This window comes from Ziziphus jujuba, chromosome 8 (genome assembly GCF_031755915.1).
Source record: "Ziziphus jujuba cultivar Dongzao chromosome 8, ASM3175591v1".
Taxonomy (NCBI): Eukaryota; Viridiplantae; Streptophyta; class Magnoliopsida; order Rosales; family Rhamnaceae; genus Ziziphus; species Ziziphus jujuba.
The window spans coordinates 29,536,269-29,556,331 of record NC_083386.1 but is presented as its reverse complement, the minus strand read 5'-3'; the positions used below and the strand labels follow the sequence as shown (position 1 = coordinate 29,556,331).

The window sequence follows — 20,063 nt, the reverse complement described above, 5'->3', positions numbered from 1 at the left end:
GTGGGTATCATAAAGAAACAATGCAGAGGTTGAACGGAAGAGAAAACAGAGAAAATGATAGTGAGGAAATACTATTCTCTAAAAAAATTTTAAATAAAGTGGCAATCCCTCATTGGGAGACAGAAAAAAGGACAGAGGAGAGAACAGAACATCTGCATCTTTTCAAAATATTAATTGCATTTTAATCCTAGTTTAAAAAATTATGTTTTAGCTTTAAAAATGTAATATATTTTCGATTTTGACTTTTTAAATTTCAATTTGTTGTATTTTGATTTAGTTTAATTTTTGACAAATGACGGTTAATGGTTTAAGGGTATTAAATGCATTTTTTTTTATAAAAAAAATAACTAATTGAAATTGTAACAAATTAAAACTAGAGGTAATATTAAATTCAACGAAGTATATAATCTAATTGGAATAAAATGCAACAAATTAAAACTTGAACGTTCAAATTATAACATTTTATATCTGAATGTTTTAAATGCAATTTTTCTAAACCATAGGGTACTAAAGGATAATTAACCCTAATTCAAAAACGAAAAGAAAAATAAATAAAAAAACCTCCTTTAATTACATTATAGATTATAGATATGTATATTAGTATTTTTGTATAAACATCACATAACGAATCTTTTATCTTTAAAATATTTGTTAGTATTTCTTCAGGATCGAGTTATTTCCAGCAATGAGTCACTTTTTTTTTTTTTTTTTTTTCCTTTTCGGTGGATTTTCCAGCAATAAGTCACTTATTACTAGTAAAACGACTTGTCTAATAAAATTTGATCATAAACAAAATTTTTGTCCCCTATCATGATAGAATCTTTACATAATTCCAATCACTTTTGATACTAAATAAATAAAGGAAAATCCCATTTAAACCTCTTCCTTTTTATTTTAGTTACACTTTAAATTTCATGTTTTTTTGAAAATCATCATTCAGACTCATCAGTTAGTTTTTACCCATTAATTTTAATAGCTTTAGATCGTAATTAGATTTTCACAATATTATGTAATCATAAAATATTGGTTGTTAACTGCCTTTTTCTTCTTTTTCTTTCTTTTTTTTCCCCTTAAACGGTTAAAAGTAAATGGTAAGAACTTATAAATAGATCTATTTTGATGATATAGAATACTAAAGGGAAATTAAAATATGAAATCAAAGTGTAATTACGGGTCTAAACTGAAATTTGTTCATAAATAAATTAAGGGAATTGCTTTCGGTATAAGAAATGGAAATTATATATTGCTTTAGAAGAAAAGTACACGATCAAATACTTAGAAAGGGAGAGAAAGAGATTGGATTAGTATTAAGACACACCTAGAATAAAAGAGTAACACAGTAGATTAATTTGCTTTCAACATCCATAATTGAACTTCCATTTTTATATCAAGGAGTAGTGGTAAATAGTTCTTCTTCTTGGCCAATGTCCTTGCTCACATTCTTGCACTCCTCAATCTCATCATAATTACCCTCCACTGCTGCTACCACCTCTTTCCCCTTGTTCTGCAGATTATCATGCACCGACAAATCTTCAAGCAAGGTGTCCAACTTCCTCTCCAGCGCCAAAACTTTCATCCCAGTCTTAGCAACATTCATTACAGAAAACGATTTCTCCGTCAAGTTTTTCGAAGCAATCTCGCCGGAAGCTTTCAGAGAGACAGCCTGCATGCTTGATCTTTTGCCTGTCTTGCAGTAAACCGCGAAGGTCTCGCAGTTATTCTCCAAAAGGACATACTTTCCGAAACCATTGGTTTCCAGCATCTCAGTGGCCCGTTTGATAACTTCGCTGTGCTTGTCTGCTGTCCCTGTGCTGCATGCTCCTGCTGTTTGCACCACGAACCGAGCTTTGGAAACTTCGTATTCGTAGCGGAAGAGACTGTTGCCGTCGAGGAAGCATTTGAGACAAGTTTTGACGACTCCTCGATGCTCGTTTGGATGGTAGCCGCAGATTCTGCATTTGGGTTTTGGTTTCAAGTCAGGTTCTTCGTCTGTTCTTGTGAAGTGGATCACTGTATCTTCTTCCACAAATATTCCTGCAGAAGAAGAAAACAAGTTGTGATCATGTTGTTAACCATTGAGGAATTTCAAGAAGCATGTTGATGCTGAGAAATTAATTAATATGAGGAAGCTAATAGAGAAAGTAAAATTAACCGTGGTGGGAGTAAGAGTGAGCGTTTCTATAGCAGTAAATATGATCTCCTGGTTGGAGCATCTTCTTGAAAAGTACCCTGTTTGAAATCAAACCCATGATCTTCTTCTATTTATCTTTGGCCCTCGCTCTCTCTCTCTCTCTCTCTCTCTCTATATATATGCTTTTCCCTAAAGAGCTACTCCTCTTCACTCTTCAGAGACAACACCAAAGGACTGCTTCTGCCATGACGCTAAGGCATACATATATATATATATATATATGATCAAATTGTTATTTGTAGACCAAAAGAATTCCGATCTTATTAATTGAAGTATTGAATACTAATTAATTAACCAGATTGTGTTTGATTCAGGATCCGAAAACAACTTTTTTGTAATATTTTATTTGACTCATGAAAGGTTTTGTTTAAATCTAAAGAATACAAATTTCTAAAGATTGTGAAATTAAAAGTGGGGAAAAGAGGAAGCTAAAATTTATCCTTTTTTTTAATTTAAAAAAAATATTAACAAGCATTATACCAAAAGTTTATCAAACATAATTGGTGGACAAAGTATTATAAATTTGTTTTTCATTTTACAATTACACATCTAATACACTAGCTGAGCAAATATTCATTCTGAAACTTTATATAACATAAAATGTTTCAGCCTTTCAGGCAGTTTCGTTGTATTTGCCTAAGAATAAGTAGTGCTCTATTTCTATAGTGGCGCATGCGCATCCCCAACAGTCTTATGTTTGTATTCACTTTTTTTTTTTTTTTCTTTTTTTTTTCTTTTTTTTTAATTGTGTGTGATGTTTTTTCCTTTCTAAACTGACGACTTTTGCATGTGGGCGTTTACCTGGTCAATGTACATAAAAAAATTGACACGGATAAAAAAACGTAGAGAGTAGGAAAAGGAAATGGAGACAAAAAAAATTCTGAATCCCAAGATTTTTAATACATAGTAGAATATCAACCAATGGCTGTGTCCGTGTGAACATGTGCATACATAGGATGAGGTTGCCTTCTAAATTAACTAATACAATTTGCTCTTAATAAAACTAATTAATGAATTAATATTCCTAAATTCCGGTCTCTCGAGAGTTTTTCCTTTATCATTGTTAATTAATTAACCTCGAAATGTAGTAACTATATATAATTAAAAAGCATTTACTTTGGACCACGCAATATGAAACTAAACTATCATTATTAAATTATTAATAAGATCAGGACCACCATAATAATGCAGCCAGCCAGTGTGACATTTCTAGCTTATTGAAAGTTAAAAGATAAATGAAGGCAAGCATGATATAGGATTTGAATCGAAAGGTATTAATAGTTTATTGGAGGTATCGCTTAACTAGATTTCAAAGTTATTCGTTCTTATCCTTTAATTGCAACTTGTATGTATATAATTATACATGCGTGTCATGATCGATTTACTATATTCAAGTTTATTATGAGAATATGTTACAAATAATTGGACCCAATAATTTAAGCATTCACCAAAAAGAACCTTTTCCCATAACCAAATAATTTAAAATACTTCATGGGTTTATATATGTATATGTATAGTGCGTATATGAGTATACATGTGATTCACGTTCTTCTTGTAAATTACTAATTAATTTCATTATTTGTAAGAAAAATATGCTTTGACCATAATGTTTTCGATCGTTTTCTAAATCATGTTTTCTTCCTGTACTCATGGGTTTATATATGTACATGTATAATGCGTATGTGTGTATACATGTGATTCAGCTTCTTCTTGTAAACTACTAATTGATTTCATTATTTGTAAGAAAACATATGCTTTGACCACAATGTTTTTCGATCGTTTTCCAAATCATGTTATCTTCTTGTACAAATGTTTTCTTTGCCTTTTCAATTTGGATTTATGAAGATATGGAAGGAAATATATATATATGTTTAACTACCTGGGAAAACCAAGTTAAGTTAATTGATATACATCTTGAGTAAAACCATGCCTATATTCCATTGACTAATTTGTAAGAAAACTATGCTTTGACCACAATGTTTTTGGATCGTTTTCTTCAGTTGTTTTAACCTAAGGGAAAGGGAATTGATAAAAAAGATAGCCTGCCGATTAGAACGGGGTCGCGGGGAAAAACTCGTGATTGGTGTGGAGGGGAAGATCTGTTTATGATATAGTTCAAGAAAGAGTCATCTCATTTCCTTACTTCTTCATTCTTTCTAATTCATTCACTTCAGAAAATTTTTTCTTCACCCTTTCACTTTGGATTTATGAATATATTGAAGGAAATATATATATGTTTAATCAGCTGGAAAAACCAAGATAAGTTAAATGATGTACATCTTAAGTAAAACCAAGCCTATATTCCACTGATTAACTTCATTTAACCATAAACACAACTCAAACAATTTGTCTTTTTTACATCTACAAAAACCCAAAGATATATACAAATACACAGCAGATGCCCGAAACCAAAGTATAATCGGCTAGCTTTGAGTGCGGCATAACTGCATACATTGCCGAAGTAAAAGCCACTACCATTCCAAGGCTAGAAATATAAGTGAGAGTTGCTGCAACCCTCGTAAAACGCAAAAGAAGATAATAGTCATGTTCTACGGCACCACAAAATTGTAAGAAAACCGACGCAGATGAGCAGTAAAAGGCTATGGAATCTGCTATCACAAACAATTGGAAAGATGTCTGGTTAGATAACAATGCCATGCCTTTTTTCAAAGGGTCTTGATCTTCATACCCTCCAGGCATTGTAAAACCTGCTGTGAAAGTTACTGTTGCAATAAGAGACGCTACCAGTAGATGAATGCTGGATATATTCTTCAGTCTATAAGATTTCATGTCTTTGTCCTGATGTTCACGACCAACTTCTTCTGCCTGATCATGATCATCATGTGTTGCTCTTTTATATCCCACTATGTTTTTGAATTTCTTCTTTATTACGTTCCCATATTCCTTTCCATGGACAAGTGATCGCAGACTTGGTCGGCCGCCCTGTTTCTCCAACTTCTTTGCGATCAAAGACTGAAAAAATTTACAGGGGAGAGGAGTATTAATTCAATTGGTTTAATGAAAGAAGGAACTAGTTTCAAATTATAACTAAAAAAGATGGTTCACTAAAAAAAAATTTCTTCTTTGGATTAGTTAATAACTTCAGCCACATGCCTTACGAAGTTCACCCATATTCGGATTAGTTCGAATCAAGTCAATAGGCTTTTGAAAATTAAGATTTTGAGCCTTCTTGAAAACCATGATATCATCCGCAAGGATTTTTATAATGCTGTACTTGTCACCTCCAGCAGCCAGATGCAGTGGAGTATTCCCTTCTTTATCAGCTACATTGATGAGGTTCTTAAGAAAAGGACTCTTCAGTATATACTGAACCACGCTAAGCTTTTTGTTTGCAACTGCTACATGAAGAGGAGTCCAGCCTCTTTCGTCAACCATGTCAAAAGCATCTGGACAGTGATGCAAAATTTCTTCCATTAAATTGACATGGCCTTCCATGGCTGCAATGTGCAAAGCAGACATGCCTTCCTTGTCCTGAAAGTATGCAATGCAAGTAGAAGAATTTGAAAGTAAAAGTTGAGCTGCTCCAACGTGACCAAGATGTGCTGCACAGTGAAGAGGAGTCCAGTCAAATTCATCTTTTTCTTCTGCAAGCTCTCTTCTATTTTCAAGCAGTTTCTTCATTATGTCTGCCAAATATTCATGGAGATTAGTATAGTACCTTTTCGCTAGAAAATAAAAACCGGAACCAAATAGTACTAATTCTGCATATGGGAAAACGGTCTTGATCAGGGAAATTATACACAATGTTTTAGCACTTCGGACAATTAATTAACCTATTTGTGTTAGCTGGAGGTAAGCCTTATCTCCTGTGTGAACGCACTGATCTCCTGCACGCAAAAGAAAGCCACTTAGCTGCCTCCTAAGTTTCTCCAGAGATAAGGCAGGAGCTCGATATTCAAACACTTGACCTGCAACATTTCAGGGGAAGGGAGATCAGTTTTCAACTCAGCATATATATAACAAATTGATGGTGCATAATATGGTCACCATGATGGGTACGAATCACTGCAGCATGCAAAGCATTCATTCCATTGGAGCCACAGCAAGGAGCTGAAGGAAAATGTTGTAAAATGTGTTGTGCAATGTCTAGAAAAGACCCTTCAACAGCAAGGAAAAGTGGAGATTCATTAGCTCCATTCACCAAATCCAACAGCCCTGCATCTTTTTCCATCAGCAGCTTTGCAACAGCAAAGTTGCCGTTTTTCACAGCAACATGTAAAGCGGTGTCTCTTTGGTTCAAGTTCTTCATCCTTAAAAGATCAGCGTGTAACTGGCTTTCCATGTCATTATTGGATACTCCCATGACAAGAAGTTCAACCATTTCTAGGCTCCCAACTTTTGCTGCTATATGCAAAGGAGTGTCGCCATTAGAATTTGCTTGGTAAAGGAGAAATGGACATAAGCGAAGAACTCCTTTTGAAACTCCCGTTTGATTGAAACTCACAGAAATGTGAAGAATGGTGTTCATAATCTGGGTTGTGACTTGGTGAGGATCAATCTTATGTTCCTTTAGTTCTTGAATAAGGCTTTCATCTCCTGATTTTGCGGCTTCCAAAACTGTCTTGTCCATCTTCTTCCTTGGTCGGTCTTACTTACTCTGATCTATTTCTTAAGGATTTGAGTGCCAAAATGGGCCAAGTAAAATTTAGAATCGGACTAGATGAGTAACATCTTTTCTTGTATGGGGGTCAAAACAAAAAAATAAACAGTGTATATTGCGTGCAAGAGACTCTGTTATTCTGTATATGCATACAAGATTGCTACATATGTCACCGGGAAGAGAAACTGAGAAAAGTTTACAGTGTAGACTCTCGATGGCTAAACCTCGTAATTTAAAAATATATATTTATATATGTAGCTTTTATACTATCCTAGACATTTGTGACTTGGAAAATGTCCTACCACATGTGGTGTGGTGTGAAATTTTGTAGTAATATACTAGGCAAGGTAGGCAATTAATGTTTAGTATATCTATTTTTACATGCATTATCATGATACATAGAGAAAAAAAAAAAATAATAATAATTTGTCGTTTTTCAGATATTTTAAAGATGAACCTCTAACTTACCAGAAGCAAAACCCAAAAAGGTAAACGGAAACTAGATGATGCCCCAGTGCACAAAATAATTTGAAAACCAAAACATACATGAACATCTATGAACCAAAACAAGCATGAACATTTATGAACCTATAATATTTTTCAATTACACATCAAATACACTAGCTGAGCAAATATTTATTGTGAATCTTTATATAATATAAAATGTTTCAGCCTTTCAGGTAGTTTCGTTGTATATAAGCATAAGTAGTGCTCTATTTTTATAGTGGCGCATGCGCATCGCCAACAGTCTTTTTTTTTTTTTTTTTAATAAGTGTGTGTGATGTTTTTTCCTTTCTAAACTGACGACTTTTGCATGTGGGCGTTTACCTGGTCAATGCACATAAAAAATTGACAGGGATAAAAAACGTAGAGTAGGTAAAGGAAATAGAGAAGAGTTTTAATATATATTAGAATATCAACTAATGGCTGTGTCTGTGTGAACATGTGCATACATAGGATGAGGTTGCCTTCTAAATTAACTAATACAATTTGCCTGTTAATAAAACTAATTAATGAATTAATATTCCTAGATTCCTGTCTCTCGGCAGTTTTTTCCTTTATAATTGTTAATCAATTAACCTCGAAAAGTAGTAACTATATATAATTAAAAAGCATTTATATAAAAATAAAAATAAAAAGCTTTAAGCAAAAAAATACATAATTAGAAAGCATTTACTTTGGACCTCGCAATATGAAACTATATTATCATTATTAATAAGATCAGGACCACCATAATAATGCAGCCAACCAGTGTGACATTTCTAGCTTATTAAAAGTTAAAAGATAAATGAAGGCAAGCATGATCTAGGATTTGAATCAAGAGGTATTAATAGTTTATTGGAGGTGTCGCTTAACTAGATTTCAGACTTCAAATTTATTCGTTCTCATCCTTTAATTGCAACTTGTATTGTATTATACAGGGGTTTCGTATATAATTATGCATGCGTGTCATGATCTATTTACTATATTCACGTTTTTTATAAGAATATGTTACAAATAATTGGACCCAATATTTTAAGCATTCACCAAAAAGAACTTTTTCCCATAACTAGATAGTTTAAAATACTTCACGGGTTTATATATGTGTGTGTATATATGTATAGTGCGTGTGTGCGTATACATGTGATTCATCTTCTCCTTGTAAATTACTAATTAATTTCATTATTTATAAGAAAAAATATGCTTTGACTACAATGTTTTTCGATCGTTTTCTAAATCATGTTTTCTTCTTGTACGAAATATTTTCTTCGCCTTAAAAACACTTTGGATTTATATATGAAGATATGGAAGGATATATATATATATATATATATATATGTTTAATTAGCTGGGAAAACCAAGTTAAGCTAATTGATGTACATCTTGAGTAAAACCAGGCCTATATTCCATTGACTAATTTGTAAGTAAAATATGCTCTGACCAAATGTTCTTGGATTGTTTTCTAAATAATGTTTTTTTCTTGTAGAAATTTTTTCTTTGCCCTTTCACTTTGGAGTTATGAAGATATGGAAAGAAATATATAAATATTTAATTAGCTCGGGAAATCAAAATATGGAAGGAAGTTTTTTCTTTGCCCTTTCACTTTGGCTTTCATCTCATGATGGTGCAGCTTCCAACACTGTCTTGTCCATCTTCTTCCTTGGTCTTACTTACTAACTATGATCTATTTCTTAAGGATTTGAGTGCCAAAATGGGCAAGTAAAATTTGGATTGAGACTAAATAAGTAATCTCCTTTCTTATATGGGGGTTAAAACAAAAAAAATAAGCAGAGGATATTGCACACCAAGAGACTCCGTAATTATGTATATTGATACAAGGTTGCTACATATGTCACCGGGAAGAGAAACTGAGGTAACTTGGATTGGATATTGAAAAAAAACAAGTTTACAGTGTAGACTCTCGATGGATATTTATAAATTGATCCTCAATACACACTCTGCCTGTGACTCATCCAAGTTTTCAAATTTGAACTCTTCCATCTCCAAGTTTAAAGTGTAATTGTACATCTGGACTGTCTGCATCCAGATCAAGAGAAAAATTGTCATCTTTTCACTATCTGTATAAGAGAAAGAATGACGATTTTTTCAAAAATTATCATCTTTTCTCTTAGTCCGCATGCGGATGGTCTGGATGGTAGCCGGACTCTATATATATAGCTCTTATACTATCCTAGACATTTGTGACTAGGAAAATGTCCTACCACATGTGGTGTGGTGTAAAATTTTGTAGTAGTTGTAACACCCCGTCCCGAAGTACACCGGAATTTTCTCAAATTTGACCAAAGGTGACCGTTGACCGAAGGGGTCAAAAGTTAACTTTTTGTTCCGGTTGGAATTCTAGGTTGACTGAGGTATCGTTACGAAGTACACGTTGGCACGAGTTCGTAGACTAGTAGCACGTTGAAAATGGGGCTACGGTTTGAAAGTTATGGGCAAAACAAGTCGAGGTGCAAACTGTCCAAAAGGTGCCGGGAGTTTACTTTTTATCGTTGTATAATTTTGCTTTGACTTTTGTATGGTTGTAAAGTACTCGTCGATACGAGTCCATAGACTAGCGGCACGCTTAAATCGGACATCTGGTTAAAAAGTTATAGACGTGTGAAGTTTGCCGGATATCGTAATATTTTATTATATCTGGCTTAAGTGCACAGTAATGCCACGTGTCGTCACCTGATTGGTCCACGTGGGTGAACAGTGTCACCCACGGTGGCTTTTATTTGGCAAAAACATCGGGGAGGAGAGAGAAAGAGAGAAACGACCGGCCGCTGGAATCGACAAATTTTCCTGCCGACCCTTGCTACACGCACCGGCCAGACGGGAGCCCCTCCCCATTTCCGGCCAAACCCCAAAATCTCATGACCGCCGGTCGCCGGATGCGCCCAGATCGAGCAGGCGAAGGTCGACGGCGATTTTCCCCTCCACCGCCATTTAACCCCTTTTCGGCCATTTTCAAGCCACACGCGCCAGCCACCCCTCACCACCTCCTCATTTCCGGCCAGCCCACCAAATTTCACGGCCACCGGACCTCCGACGTGCCGGGATCAGAGCGTTTTCCGGCAAGGCGTCGAAAACCTTCAAACCCCGATTTCTTCGCCGTCCGGCCTCCGTTTGCCTCACCACCGGTCCCGTTGGAATCCTCTCCCCTCGATCTACAAAACCCCCAAAAATCTCAGCCAATGGCCACTACACGCGCCGCCGCCGGCGACGGTTGCCGGTGACCGCTGCAGCTCGCCAGAAGTCACTGTTCGGGCGAGTACCCAGTTGCACCGCCAGTCCCTCTCCACTGATTCCAACCCCCTGAATCCAAATCCAGGGTCCTTTTCCGCCAATTCGTGATGAATTGAGAGGATCAAAGAGTTGAATCCTGAAAGCTTTCCGGCGAGATTCCGGCCAATCTCCGGGAAGTAAGACTGGATTTGTAATCCTCGTCCCTCAAGCTTCGATTCGGTATATTACTCGTCAACTGTGGTTGTCGTTGTGTTCGCTCCCCGGGTACCCATTTGGGAGTTATCCGATTAAAATATTAATATATTTGGTTTGGTGTATTGTGGATGTTTCAGGTGCACGTGCGAGTAGTGGAGTCGATCCTGCGGAGGATCTTGATTGAGATACGTGCTTAAGGTGAGTGACCCACCTTCAAATTAGTTTCGGGAATTAAATTTGTGAATATTCTGTGTGGATTGACTGTTTGAAATTTATATTCTATGTATCAATTATTTAATTGATTTATTGTGAAAATTATTGGTGGATTTATTTTGATTAAAGAAAATATGCATTATATAAATTTATGCCATGTGAAAATTATTTTATGGTATTGAGAATTGTGGAATTTAATTATATATGAAATTCTTGTGGTTTTAACATTATTTTGGGCATGATTTGATTTTCAAATATTTCAAGGAAAATATTTATTTATGTTGGTGACTTCAATTTTTATAAGTATGCCTCTGGAATATTATGTGATTTAATTTATTATATTTCAAAAATATTTATGCTATTGGAAAAATTTGAATATTTAAATGGGTGGATTTGAGAGCTGGTAGATTTGAAAATTTTTGAATTTATGCGATGAATTTATGACGATGATTATAAAGGAATTGTGGGAAATTTATGGGTTTAATTGGATGGAATAAACCCGGTATGTTATAGAAAATTTGAGATTTTGAGATATAAAATAAATATGTGGATTTTATGATTTTTAGATGCACCATACACATACTGGTGTTCTGTTTATATGTGATATGGTTAGTGTGCACACGGATGTGATTAGCGCGCAGGTGGGTGTGAGTAGCGCGCAGGTGATTTTGTGGGGTTGTCCTATGTTTGCCATCGGATGAGGGTAGGCCGCCCCTCCATGGCCGGGACACCTGTTTGCAGCGGTGAGTTGGGACGCCACGCGACCATATGCCGGTTTCTCTCTATAATCTCCTGTCTGGCGGTACCTTGGGACGCTGGGTACTATTGGCGCCACTGGTATATAGTGGGTGCATCAAGTGATTTTCAGAACTGGGATTTTAAAATAAATATTTTGAAATTGCATTGGAGTTAAGAATATGATTAATGCTGTTTTTATTATTTAATTGAATGGGGATTTTAAATTGATTTAATTTTCCCTTTACTTAATTATTCAATAAATTAATTTCTTTTTAATTATAAATTTGGAATGCTTGATTATTATTATTTTATTTGATATTTAGTTGAATAAATTGAATTCTTGGTTTTCGGGGATTATGAATAACGGGTTTTGTGGAAATGTTTTAAAAGGGAAACTTTTCCAACCGAGAGAATTGTAAGGGTTTTGAGAGAAAATATTATTTTCAATTAATTATTATTTATCTACTTAATTATCGTGGAATTATAATTGTATAGTAGATAGGGTCACTCACTGAGATGATTAGCATCTCATATTTTTTAAATTCCGTTCCTCTAAGTACCAGGTTTGTCGGTATTCATCCGGAGCGGACTTGATCTTCCTCGCTGTCTTAGTTCGAGAAGAACATTTGCCTTCTTTTATTGCAGTTGTAATACTTCTTTCACTCTTGTTGTATTCTATACTTAGTAGTACTTCATGAAGCTCTGTATACTGTCTCGGACATAAATGTATTAATTATGCACTGAGTTACTGTTATTTATTTTGAAGTGCTGAAATTTGTGGAATCACATTGTAGTAATGTGGGAGGAATAAGGGGATGAATATAGAAGTGTGTTTTCAATGCAGGAAATTTGTGGTAAGTCCATCCCTTAGGGGAGGTTCTGCCGGATTTTCCATTAGAGGGTCCGGTAGGGTTTCCCTGGGATCAAGGCTTGCCTAGGGTTCCGGTGAGGAATTTTGGACGGGTCTTGACAGTAGTATCCTATGTAAGTAAGGTAGGCAATTAATGTTTAGTATATCTATTTTTACATGCATTATCATGATACGTAGAGAAAAAAAAAATGTCGTTTTTCAGATATTTTAAAGATGACCCTGTAAGTTACTAGAACCAAAACCAAACAAGGTAAATGGAAAATAGATGATGGTCTAAAGCACAAAATAATTTGAAAACCGAAACAAGAATGAACATCTGCGAACCTTTAATATTTTTATTGAGTAAAACTCCATGAATTATTCTACCAATTTTTTAATACCTACACTTTGTGCTAGTATTTTAATCGTTGTATTTGGTTTAGTTTAATAGCTGTTAGAAAACTGCTTTTGTTTTCATTTTCTATTTTAGCGCTCCTACGATTATGGAAGTAGAGTGGAGAAGAAGAAATGGAGCAGAGAAAGCTCACCACTCCAACCACCAATACATTACCAACACCTGTGAAGAGGGAAATAATGTGCTCAAAAAGTTTTTTCTTCTATTGTTACTTCCAAGATGTATTTGAATTCAAGCTATTCCTTTTTCTTCTTTTTTTTCACAATTTATAATCATGTCATTATACATATATCATATATAAAGATTGGCAAAAAAGGGTTATATTGCTTTAGAACATGTGAAAGTCAAATGCAACATTATTTAAAAATTGATTAAGATATCACTTGATGGTTTGCCAAAAAGAAATCAAAGATCATAGAACCAATTCCAAATGGTCATGGAGATTGAACTATGCCTAAATTTGGTGAGCCAGTTAATTAATGACCCTTTTTTCCTAGAAAAAAGAAAAAAAAAAGTCCCTTTTAAGAAAATATGAGTGAACTATGCCTAAATTCGTCACAAACATCTGGACTATGACGAATAATTTCTTCCATTACATTGACATGTCCTTGTTGAGGAGCAATAGATGCAAAGCAGACCCGCCTTTCTTGTCCTGGAAGTAAGAAATACAAGTAGAGGGATTTTGAAGTAAAAGTATTTGAGTTGCTTTCAAGATGACCAGAATATGCCGCACAGTGAGGAGGTGTCCATTCAAGTACATCCTTTCCTTCTGTAAGCCCCTCTTCTTTTTCAAGCCGTTTTTTCATAATATCTACAAAATTATTTGTAATTAGTATTTACATTTATATAACCAGCCAGAAGAAAAGAAAATGTTATTACAAATTGCAAGCAGACCGAAGATCAAATATTTTTTTCAGCAAGTTGATTGCAGTAGTCTTATAGAAAGATTACGCATTTATGTTTTCTGGCAATCCTCATATTGTTCTCTCTTAAAGCATTAATCTCCCACATGCAAAAGAAAGCCTCTTTAAAGTGGCCTGACTCTTGACAGGGAAGAAAATTCCCTGGACAAGTCGAGCATCCTTTAATCTGCCACTCGAGCTGCAACAATCATTAATTATACTAGTCTTCTAGAGGACATGAAATGAATCATGAGATTAATTAAGAATTCTGTCATCAGCATGTATGGCATATGTGTTTATATAATATGATCACCATGTTAGAGTTTTGTATTGTTTTAGACACGTGGCAAACTAGGATTGCTATTATGTTTCAGTTGTAACAAAACTAATATGTGACTGGTTGTATTGTATTAGAGTCCTTTATATTGTGTTAGTATAAATAACGATGTAAAGCTGTCTCAGTTAGTGGTTAATAACAGATTTTAGAAAGTTCCTAAAACTTCTTCGTTATTTTTCTCTATTCTTTCTATTTTCTTTTCTGTTTTTCTTTCGTGCAAACACAACAAATCTCGAAACTTAGCACACCATGACGGACACAAAGCACTGCTGCATGCAAAGCATTCATGCCATTGGAGCCACAGCAAAAAGTTGAAGGAAAATGTTGTAAAGTTTATTCTAAAATATTGAGAGAGCTTCCCTCCACAGAAAGAAAAAGTGGAGATTCATTAGCATAGTTCACCAACAATGCAGCATCTTTTTCCATTAACAGTGCTTTGCTACATCAGAGTAACCATTTTTCTCCGTAACATGTAAGTCTGTGTGTCATCGTCATCAAGCTTTCATCCTTATATATGATCTTGCTAGCTTAAAATGTCCTTTGAATTGTTAATGGTTTTAAAGCTCTGTAATATTTCTGTATTATGCAGAAACAATGAACATTCTAGAGAGAAAAGAAGAGAAGCTAGAAAGGAAAAATTTTGTGTGTGAGCTCAGCTACACTTTTTCATTCAATATAACAATATTTATCTAAAAATGATTACATCATCCAAAAAAGTGATCATTACATTTCTGTTATAAAAAAAAAAAAGATTCTCTCACTCACACTTTCATGCACGCACACACTCTTTTACAATTCATAATGACACCTGGCATATGAGCCAAAGTGGAAATACACCTATGCAGTTCACTTATCCATGTCAGACCCTATCTCCACGTCAGCACAGGGGTTATACTTCAACACTCCCTTGTAACCTCTGTGATGAAACAACTCCTAACTTTTCTCTCAAGAAATTAAAATGATCCCTTGATAAAGGCTTAGTAAATATGTCTGCAACTTGTTCTTCAAAAGAACAATATGTCAAGTCAATCATCCCATCTTGTAAAGCTTCTTTGATAAAATGATACCTTCTATCAATGTGCTTGGTTTTCTGGTGGAAAACTGGATTCTTAGCGATGGCAATAGCTGATGTACTGTTACAATGTAGAGGAGTGGCTTCAACTTGCATTTCACCAAAATCCTCAAGTACAAACCGAAGCCATATTGCTTGTGCAGTTGCTTCTGATGCACTGATATACTCTGCCTCTGCAGTGGAGAGTGCAACACAGCTTTGTTTGACTGAGGCCCAAGAAAACACTCCACTTCCAAAATTGAAAGCATATCCAGATGTGCTCCTCATATCATCCACAGATCCACTCCAATCACTGTCAAAATATCCTACTAAAACAGTCTGTTTTCCTTTAACATATTCCAAACCATAATCTAAGGTACCTTTGATGTATCTTAGTACTCTCTTTGCTATGCCAAGATGTTTATTTGTAGGACAATGCATAAACCTGGCTAGGAGACTTGCTGCATACATGACATCTAGTCTTGTAGCTGTAAGATATAGTACGCTTCCCACAATTTTCCGATAAAGCTCTTCATCTGTAGCTCCACTTCCATCTTCTTTGCTAAACTTCTCATTTGCAATCAATGGTGTGAGAACTGGATTGCAATTTGTTAAACCAAATTTGTTTAGTAATGTGGAAGCATATTTCTTCTGATGCACAAAAATACTCAAAGCTCTTTGTACTACTTCCATACCAAGAAAATGATGCAGCAATCCTAAATCTGTCATTTCATACCTTTTCATCATGTTTTCTTTAAACCAGTGAAGCATTTCACTATCATTTCTTGTATACACTATGTCATCAACATATATAGCAACAATCAATATGCCTTTTCTTCCCTGGTCTTTGTATAAAGGGTGGCTTCACTTTGACTCTTTTGGAATCCACTCTCACAGAAGTAGGCATCTATCTCACTGTACCAGGTTCGAGGAGCCTATTTCAAACCATATAGAGCCTTGTGAAATTTGTATACTTTATCCTCATGCCCTTTAATCATAAATCCATCTGGTTGTTCTACATAAACCTCTTCTTGCAGCACACCATTCAAAAATACTGATTTAACATCAAGCTGATACAATCTCCATCTTTTGTGAGCTGCTAAACCAATTAACGTTCTAATGGTATCAAGTCTTGCAACCGGGGCAAAGGTTTCATTGAAATCCACACCTGGTTTTTGTGCATACCCCTTAACTACTAATCTGGCTTTATTCTTTTGAATTGAACCATCTAAATTGAATTTTGTCTTGTAAACCCATTTAACACCAATCACAGGTTTATCTTTCGGTCTGTTCACCAGCTCCCATGTATTGTTTTTCTCAATCATCTCCAGTTCATCCTTTGAGCTGCCTCCTCATAATTTTCAGGCTCAATGATACAATTATTGCATTTAGCCAAAATATCAGTAAGACTTCTCCATTTTACTGGTGTATGATCAAAACCAGCATGCAATTTATCAATTTCTGAATGAACAGAACTCATACCTGAACTTCCATACACATTTGACATACCATTCCTGCTGCTTGTAGCTTCTTTTGAACCAAAGACTTCTTGTCCTGACTTTTCTGGGGTATGTTGAATATCTTCAAGCACTGGATCCCTTCTTGAGACCTTGCACTTATCAATTTCTGCAGATGTTACATTTTGACACCCATTTTGTGCATTTTCCTTCCAATTCCATGAATTTTCTTCATCAAATACAACATCTCTAGACAGAATCAGCTTCTTAGTTATAGGATCAAACACCCTATAACCCTTCTTACAAGCTCCATGTCCTACAAAGACTCCTTTTATGCTTTTAGGATCCAATTTCTATCTTGTCTCAGTTGGAACATGGACATAACATAGAGAACCAAAAATTTTCAAGTGTGCAATTCCTGGTTTTCTTCCACTATAGGCTTCAAAAGGTGTTATTCCATCAAGTGCTTTAGCAGGACACCTGTTAAGCAGGTATACGGTTGTATGAACAGCTTCTCCCCACAGGTAATAAGGCACTTGTTTATCATGCAACATAGCCTTATCCATTTCAACAACGACTCTCTTCTTCCTTTCAACCACTCTATTCTGTTGTGGAGTGTATGCTACTGTCATTTGTCTTTGAATACCTTCAAATTCATAGAATTTAACAAACTCAGCAGATATGAACTCCCCTCCTCTATCACTTCTCACACATTTGATCTTAAAACCACTTTGAAATTCAACCATGGATTTAAATTTCTTGAAACAGGTAAAAGCTTCAGATTTATTTCTCAGAAAGTATACCCAAACCATACGTGTATAATCATCTACTAGAAGCATAAATTATCTATTTCCAGCAAGAGTTTCTGTCTGGATTGGACCACACAAGTCAGTATGGACCAATTGTAGTAGCTGACTTGCTCTCCAGGCCTTATTCTTTTGAAAGACTTCTCTATGCTGCTTTCCAAATTGGCATCCTTCACATATTTTCATGGTTTCCTCAAGTTTTGGTAGTCCCAAAACCATGTCCCTCTTCTTTAACTCTAGCAATGCATTTAAGTGTAAGTGTCCCATCCTTTTATGCCAAGTTTCCACACTAAAATCTGTTTGAGCCCTTAGAGTAAGCTGTTCACTTGATGTCATAGTTAGAGGATAACACCGGTTTGTCTTTTCTTTAACCTTCACTACCAAATTTTCTAATGCAGGTCCATCATATGCACAACACATTCCTCCACTAAACACTAGATAATAGCCATGCTCATCCATTTGACCAACACTAAGCAAATTCTCTTTCAAACCAGGTAAATACATCACCTCTTTAATATGCTTCTTGCCTCTGTCTGTATCAATCACCAATGTACCTTTCCCAGCTATGCTTTCTAGTGTACCATTGGGCATTTGAACTCTACCATATATATTCCTTTTAATATCAATCAAAAGATCCATATTCCCTGTCATATGATTGCTACATCCACTGTCTATATACCATTCACTGCCCTTACTCGACTTTTCAAACTCACTAGCTGCATAAAACATGTTGCCTATTAGCTCCATTTGATTTGTGCAATTTGCTTTCTGCATATTCTTCCCATTTGGACACTCTCTTGTCCAATGCCCAAATCTGTCACAATTATAGCACTTTGGTTTCCCTTTGAATCTGCACTCTCCAAAATGGTATTTGCCACATGTTCTACACTGTGGTTTTGAACTTTCTTGGTGACCTCCAACCTGCCATCTATTTCCACCGTGAATAGTATTCACAGAATGAGCTTGATTTCCATGAAATCTTTGGTGAAATCTCTGCTTCGGTTCCCACTTCTTCTCCCTTGGGGTCCAAGTCTTTTGGAGTTTAGCTGCATTGGAGTGTGTTACTCCCTTGTTTTTTGTTTTAGAGATCGCAGCATGGCTGTTCACAGATAAGGGAGAGAAAGCTTTCTCTGTGAAATCAGTGACTTGCAAGTCAAGTCTCTGTTCTTGGCAGAATTGCAACCACTTCTTGAAACTCTACTGATTCCATATCCTTAGTATTTTCTATTACCAAGCATATAGGCTCATAAGCTTTAGACAAACTAATTAAAACCTTTTGAACCAACCACTCGTTAGATAAGCTCTCTCCGAAGGTTTTCATGTGATTTATCAAATCATTCAATCTAGTAAAATAACTAGATAATGTTTCATCTTCTTTCATTTTAGTATATTCAAATTCCCTTCTTAGACTCTGTAGTTTCACAAATCTCACCTGTTCACCACCATAAAATTCCTTGTACAGCAGCTCCCAAGCTTCTTTCGAGGTTTCTGCATTTACTATCATTGGAAAGTTCTGATCTGAAACAGCACCTTGGATAATGCCCAAAGCCTTTGCATCCTTCATGTAGAACTCCATCATCTATTCATCATCTTCCACTGCCAAGCTTCCCTTAGCTTCTGCAATTTTCCCCTTCAGCTTTTTATCAGGAATTGGAATTCCTTTATCCACGAATCTCCAAAGCCCATAAGATTTGAAGATGGTCACCATTTTAATTCTCCAAAAATCATAATTCTCACCTGAGAATATTGGAGCTCTCATTTCAGATCCAGCCATTGTTTTGCTGATCTTACAACACAAGAAACCAGTATTTCAATTTTTTTTTTTTTTTTACCTCACAGTGTTTATCCCCGTCTCATATTTGACCGAGAGGCTCTGATACCATGTTAATGGTTTTAGAGCTCTGTAATATTTCTATATTATGCAGAAACAATGAACATTTTAGAAAGAAAAGAAGAAAAGCTAGAGAGGAAAAATTTTATGTGTGAGCTCAGCTACACTTTTTCATTCAATATAACAGTATTTATCCAAAAATGCTTACATCATCCAAAAAAGTGATCATTACATTTATGTTATAAAAAAAAGATTCTCTCACTCACACTTTCATGCATGCACACACTCTTTTACAATTCATAATGACACCTGGCATATGAGCCAAAGTGGAAATACACCTATGCAGTTCACTTATCCATATCAGACCCTGTCTCCACGTCAGCACAGGGGTTATACTTCAACATGAATTTCCACCAATGGGAAGCCCAACCATTTTTTCATTCCCCATTTTTGCTGCTACATATAATGGGCTTTCACCATGTGCATTAGCTTGGTGAAAGAAGACGTGGACATAGGAGAAGATTTGTAATATCCATTTGATTGAATCTCACAGCTCTGTGAAGAATATTGTTCTTCTAAGGTGTTACTTGATCAAACTTATGTTCTTCTGGTCCCTGGAAAAGGAATTTGTCTCCTGATTCTGCAGCTTTGAACACTATCCTATCCATTGCCTCGCTTTCTTTAATATCTTTATTTGAGTTGAATGAGGGGCCAAAAAGTTTTCGGG

The 20,063-nt window shown here is 35.5% G+C and overlaps 2 protein-coding genes across 2 annotated transcripts; both read right to left on the bottom strand.

Annotated features, from left to right (window-relative positions):
- Positions 1-1,223: 1,223 nt before the first annotated feature.
- LOC107414939 (protein LEAD-SENSITIVE 1-like) lies at positions 1,224-2,734 on the bottom strand. The gene is made up of 2 exons (XM_016023155.4): positions 2,153-2,734; positions 1,224-2,034 (listed from the first exon to the last, which is right to left on the bottom strand). Exons 1-2 carry the CDS (start codon positions 2,247-2,249, stop codon positions 1,388-1,390), a joined length of 744 nt encoding a protein of 247 aa, XP_015878641.1. The 5' UTR covers positions 2,250-2,734; the 3' UTR covers positions 1,224-1,387.
- A 1,818-nt stretch (positions 2,735-4,552) lies between these two features.
- LOC125421638 (uncharacterized) lies at positions 4,553-7,067 on the bottom strand. The gene is made up of 4 exons (XM_060819902.1): positions 6,200-7,067; positions 5,986-6,120; positions 5,306-5,838; positions 4,553-5,164 (listed from the first exon to the last, which is right to left on the bottom strand). The coding sequence occupies exons 1-4, from the start codon at positions 6,780-6,782 to the stop codon at positions 4,553-4,555; spliced, it is 1,863 nt and encodes a 620-aa protein (XP_060675885.1). The 5' UTR covers positions 6,783-7,067.
- Between the last annotated feature and the right edge of the window lie 12,996 nt (positions 7,068-20,063).

Coding starts and splice junctions, on each gene's coding strand:
- LOC107414939 (XM_016023155.4), bottom strand. CDS start 2,249: ATGGGTTTGATTTCAAACAGGGTACTTTTCAAGAAGATGCTCCAACCA. Junction 2,035..2,152: donor TCACTCTTACTCCCACCACG/GTTAATTTTACT, acceptor CTTCTTCTGCAG/GAATATTTGTGGAAGAAGAT.
- LOC125421638 (XM_060819902.1), bottom strand. CDS start 6,782: ATGGACAAGACAGTTTTGGAAGCCGCAAAATCAGGAGATGAAAGCCTT. Junction 6,121..6,199: donor AGTGATTCGTACCCATCATG/GTGACCATATTA, acceptor GAAATGTTGCAG/GTCAAGTGTTTGAATATCGA. Junction 5,165..5,305: donor ATATGGGTGAACTTCGTAAG/GCATGTGGCTGA, acceptor AAATTTTTTCAG/TCTTTGATCGCAAAGAAGTT.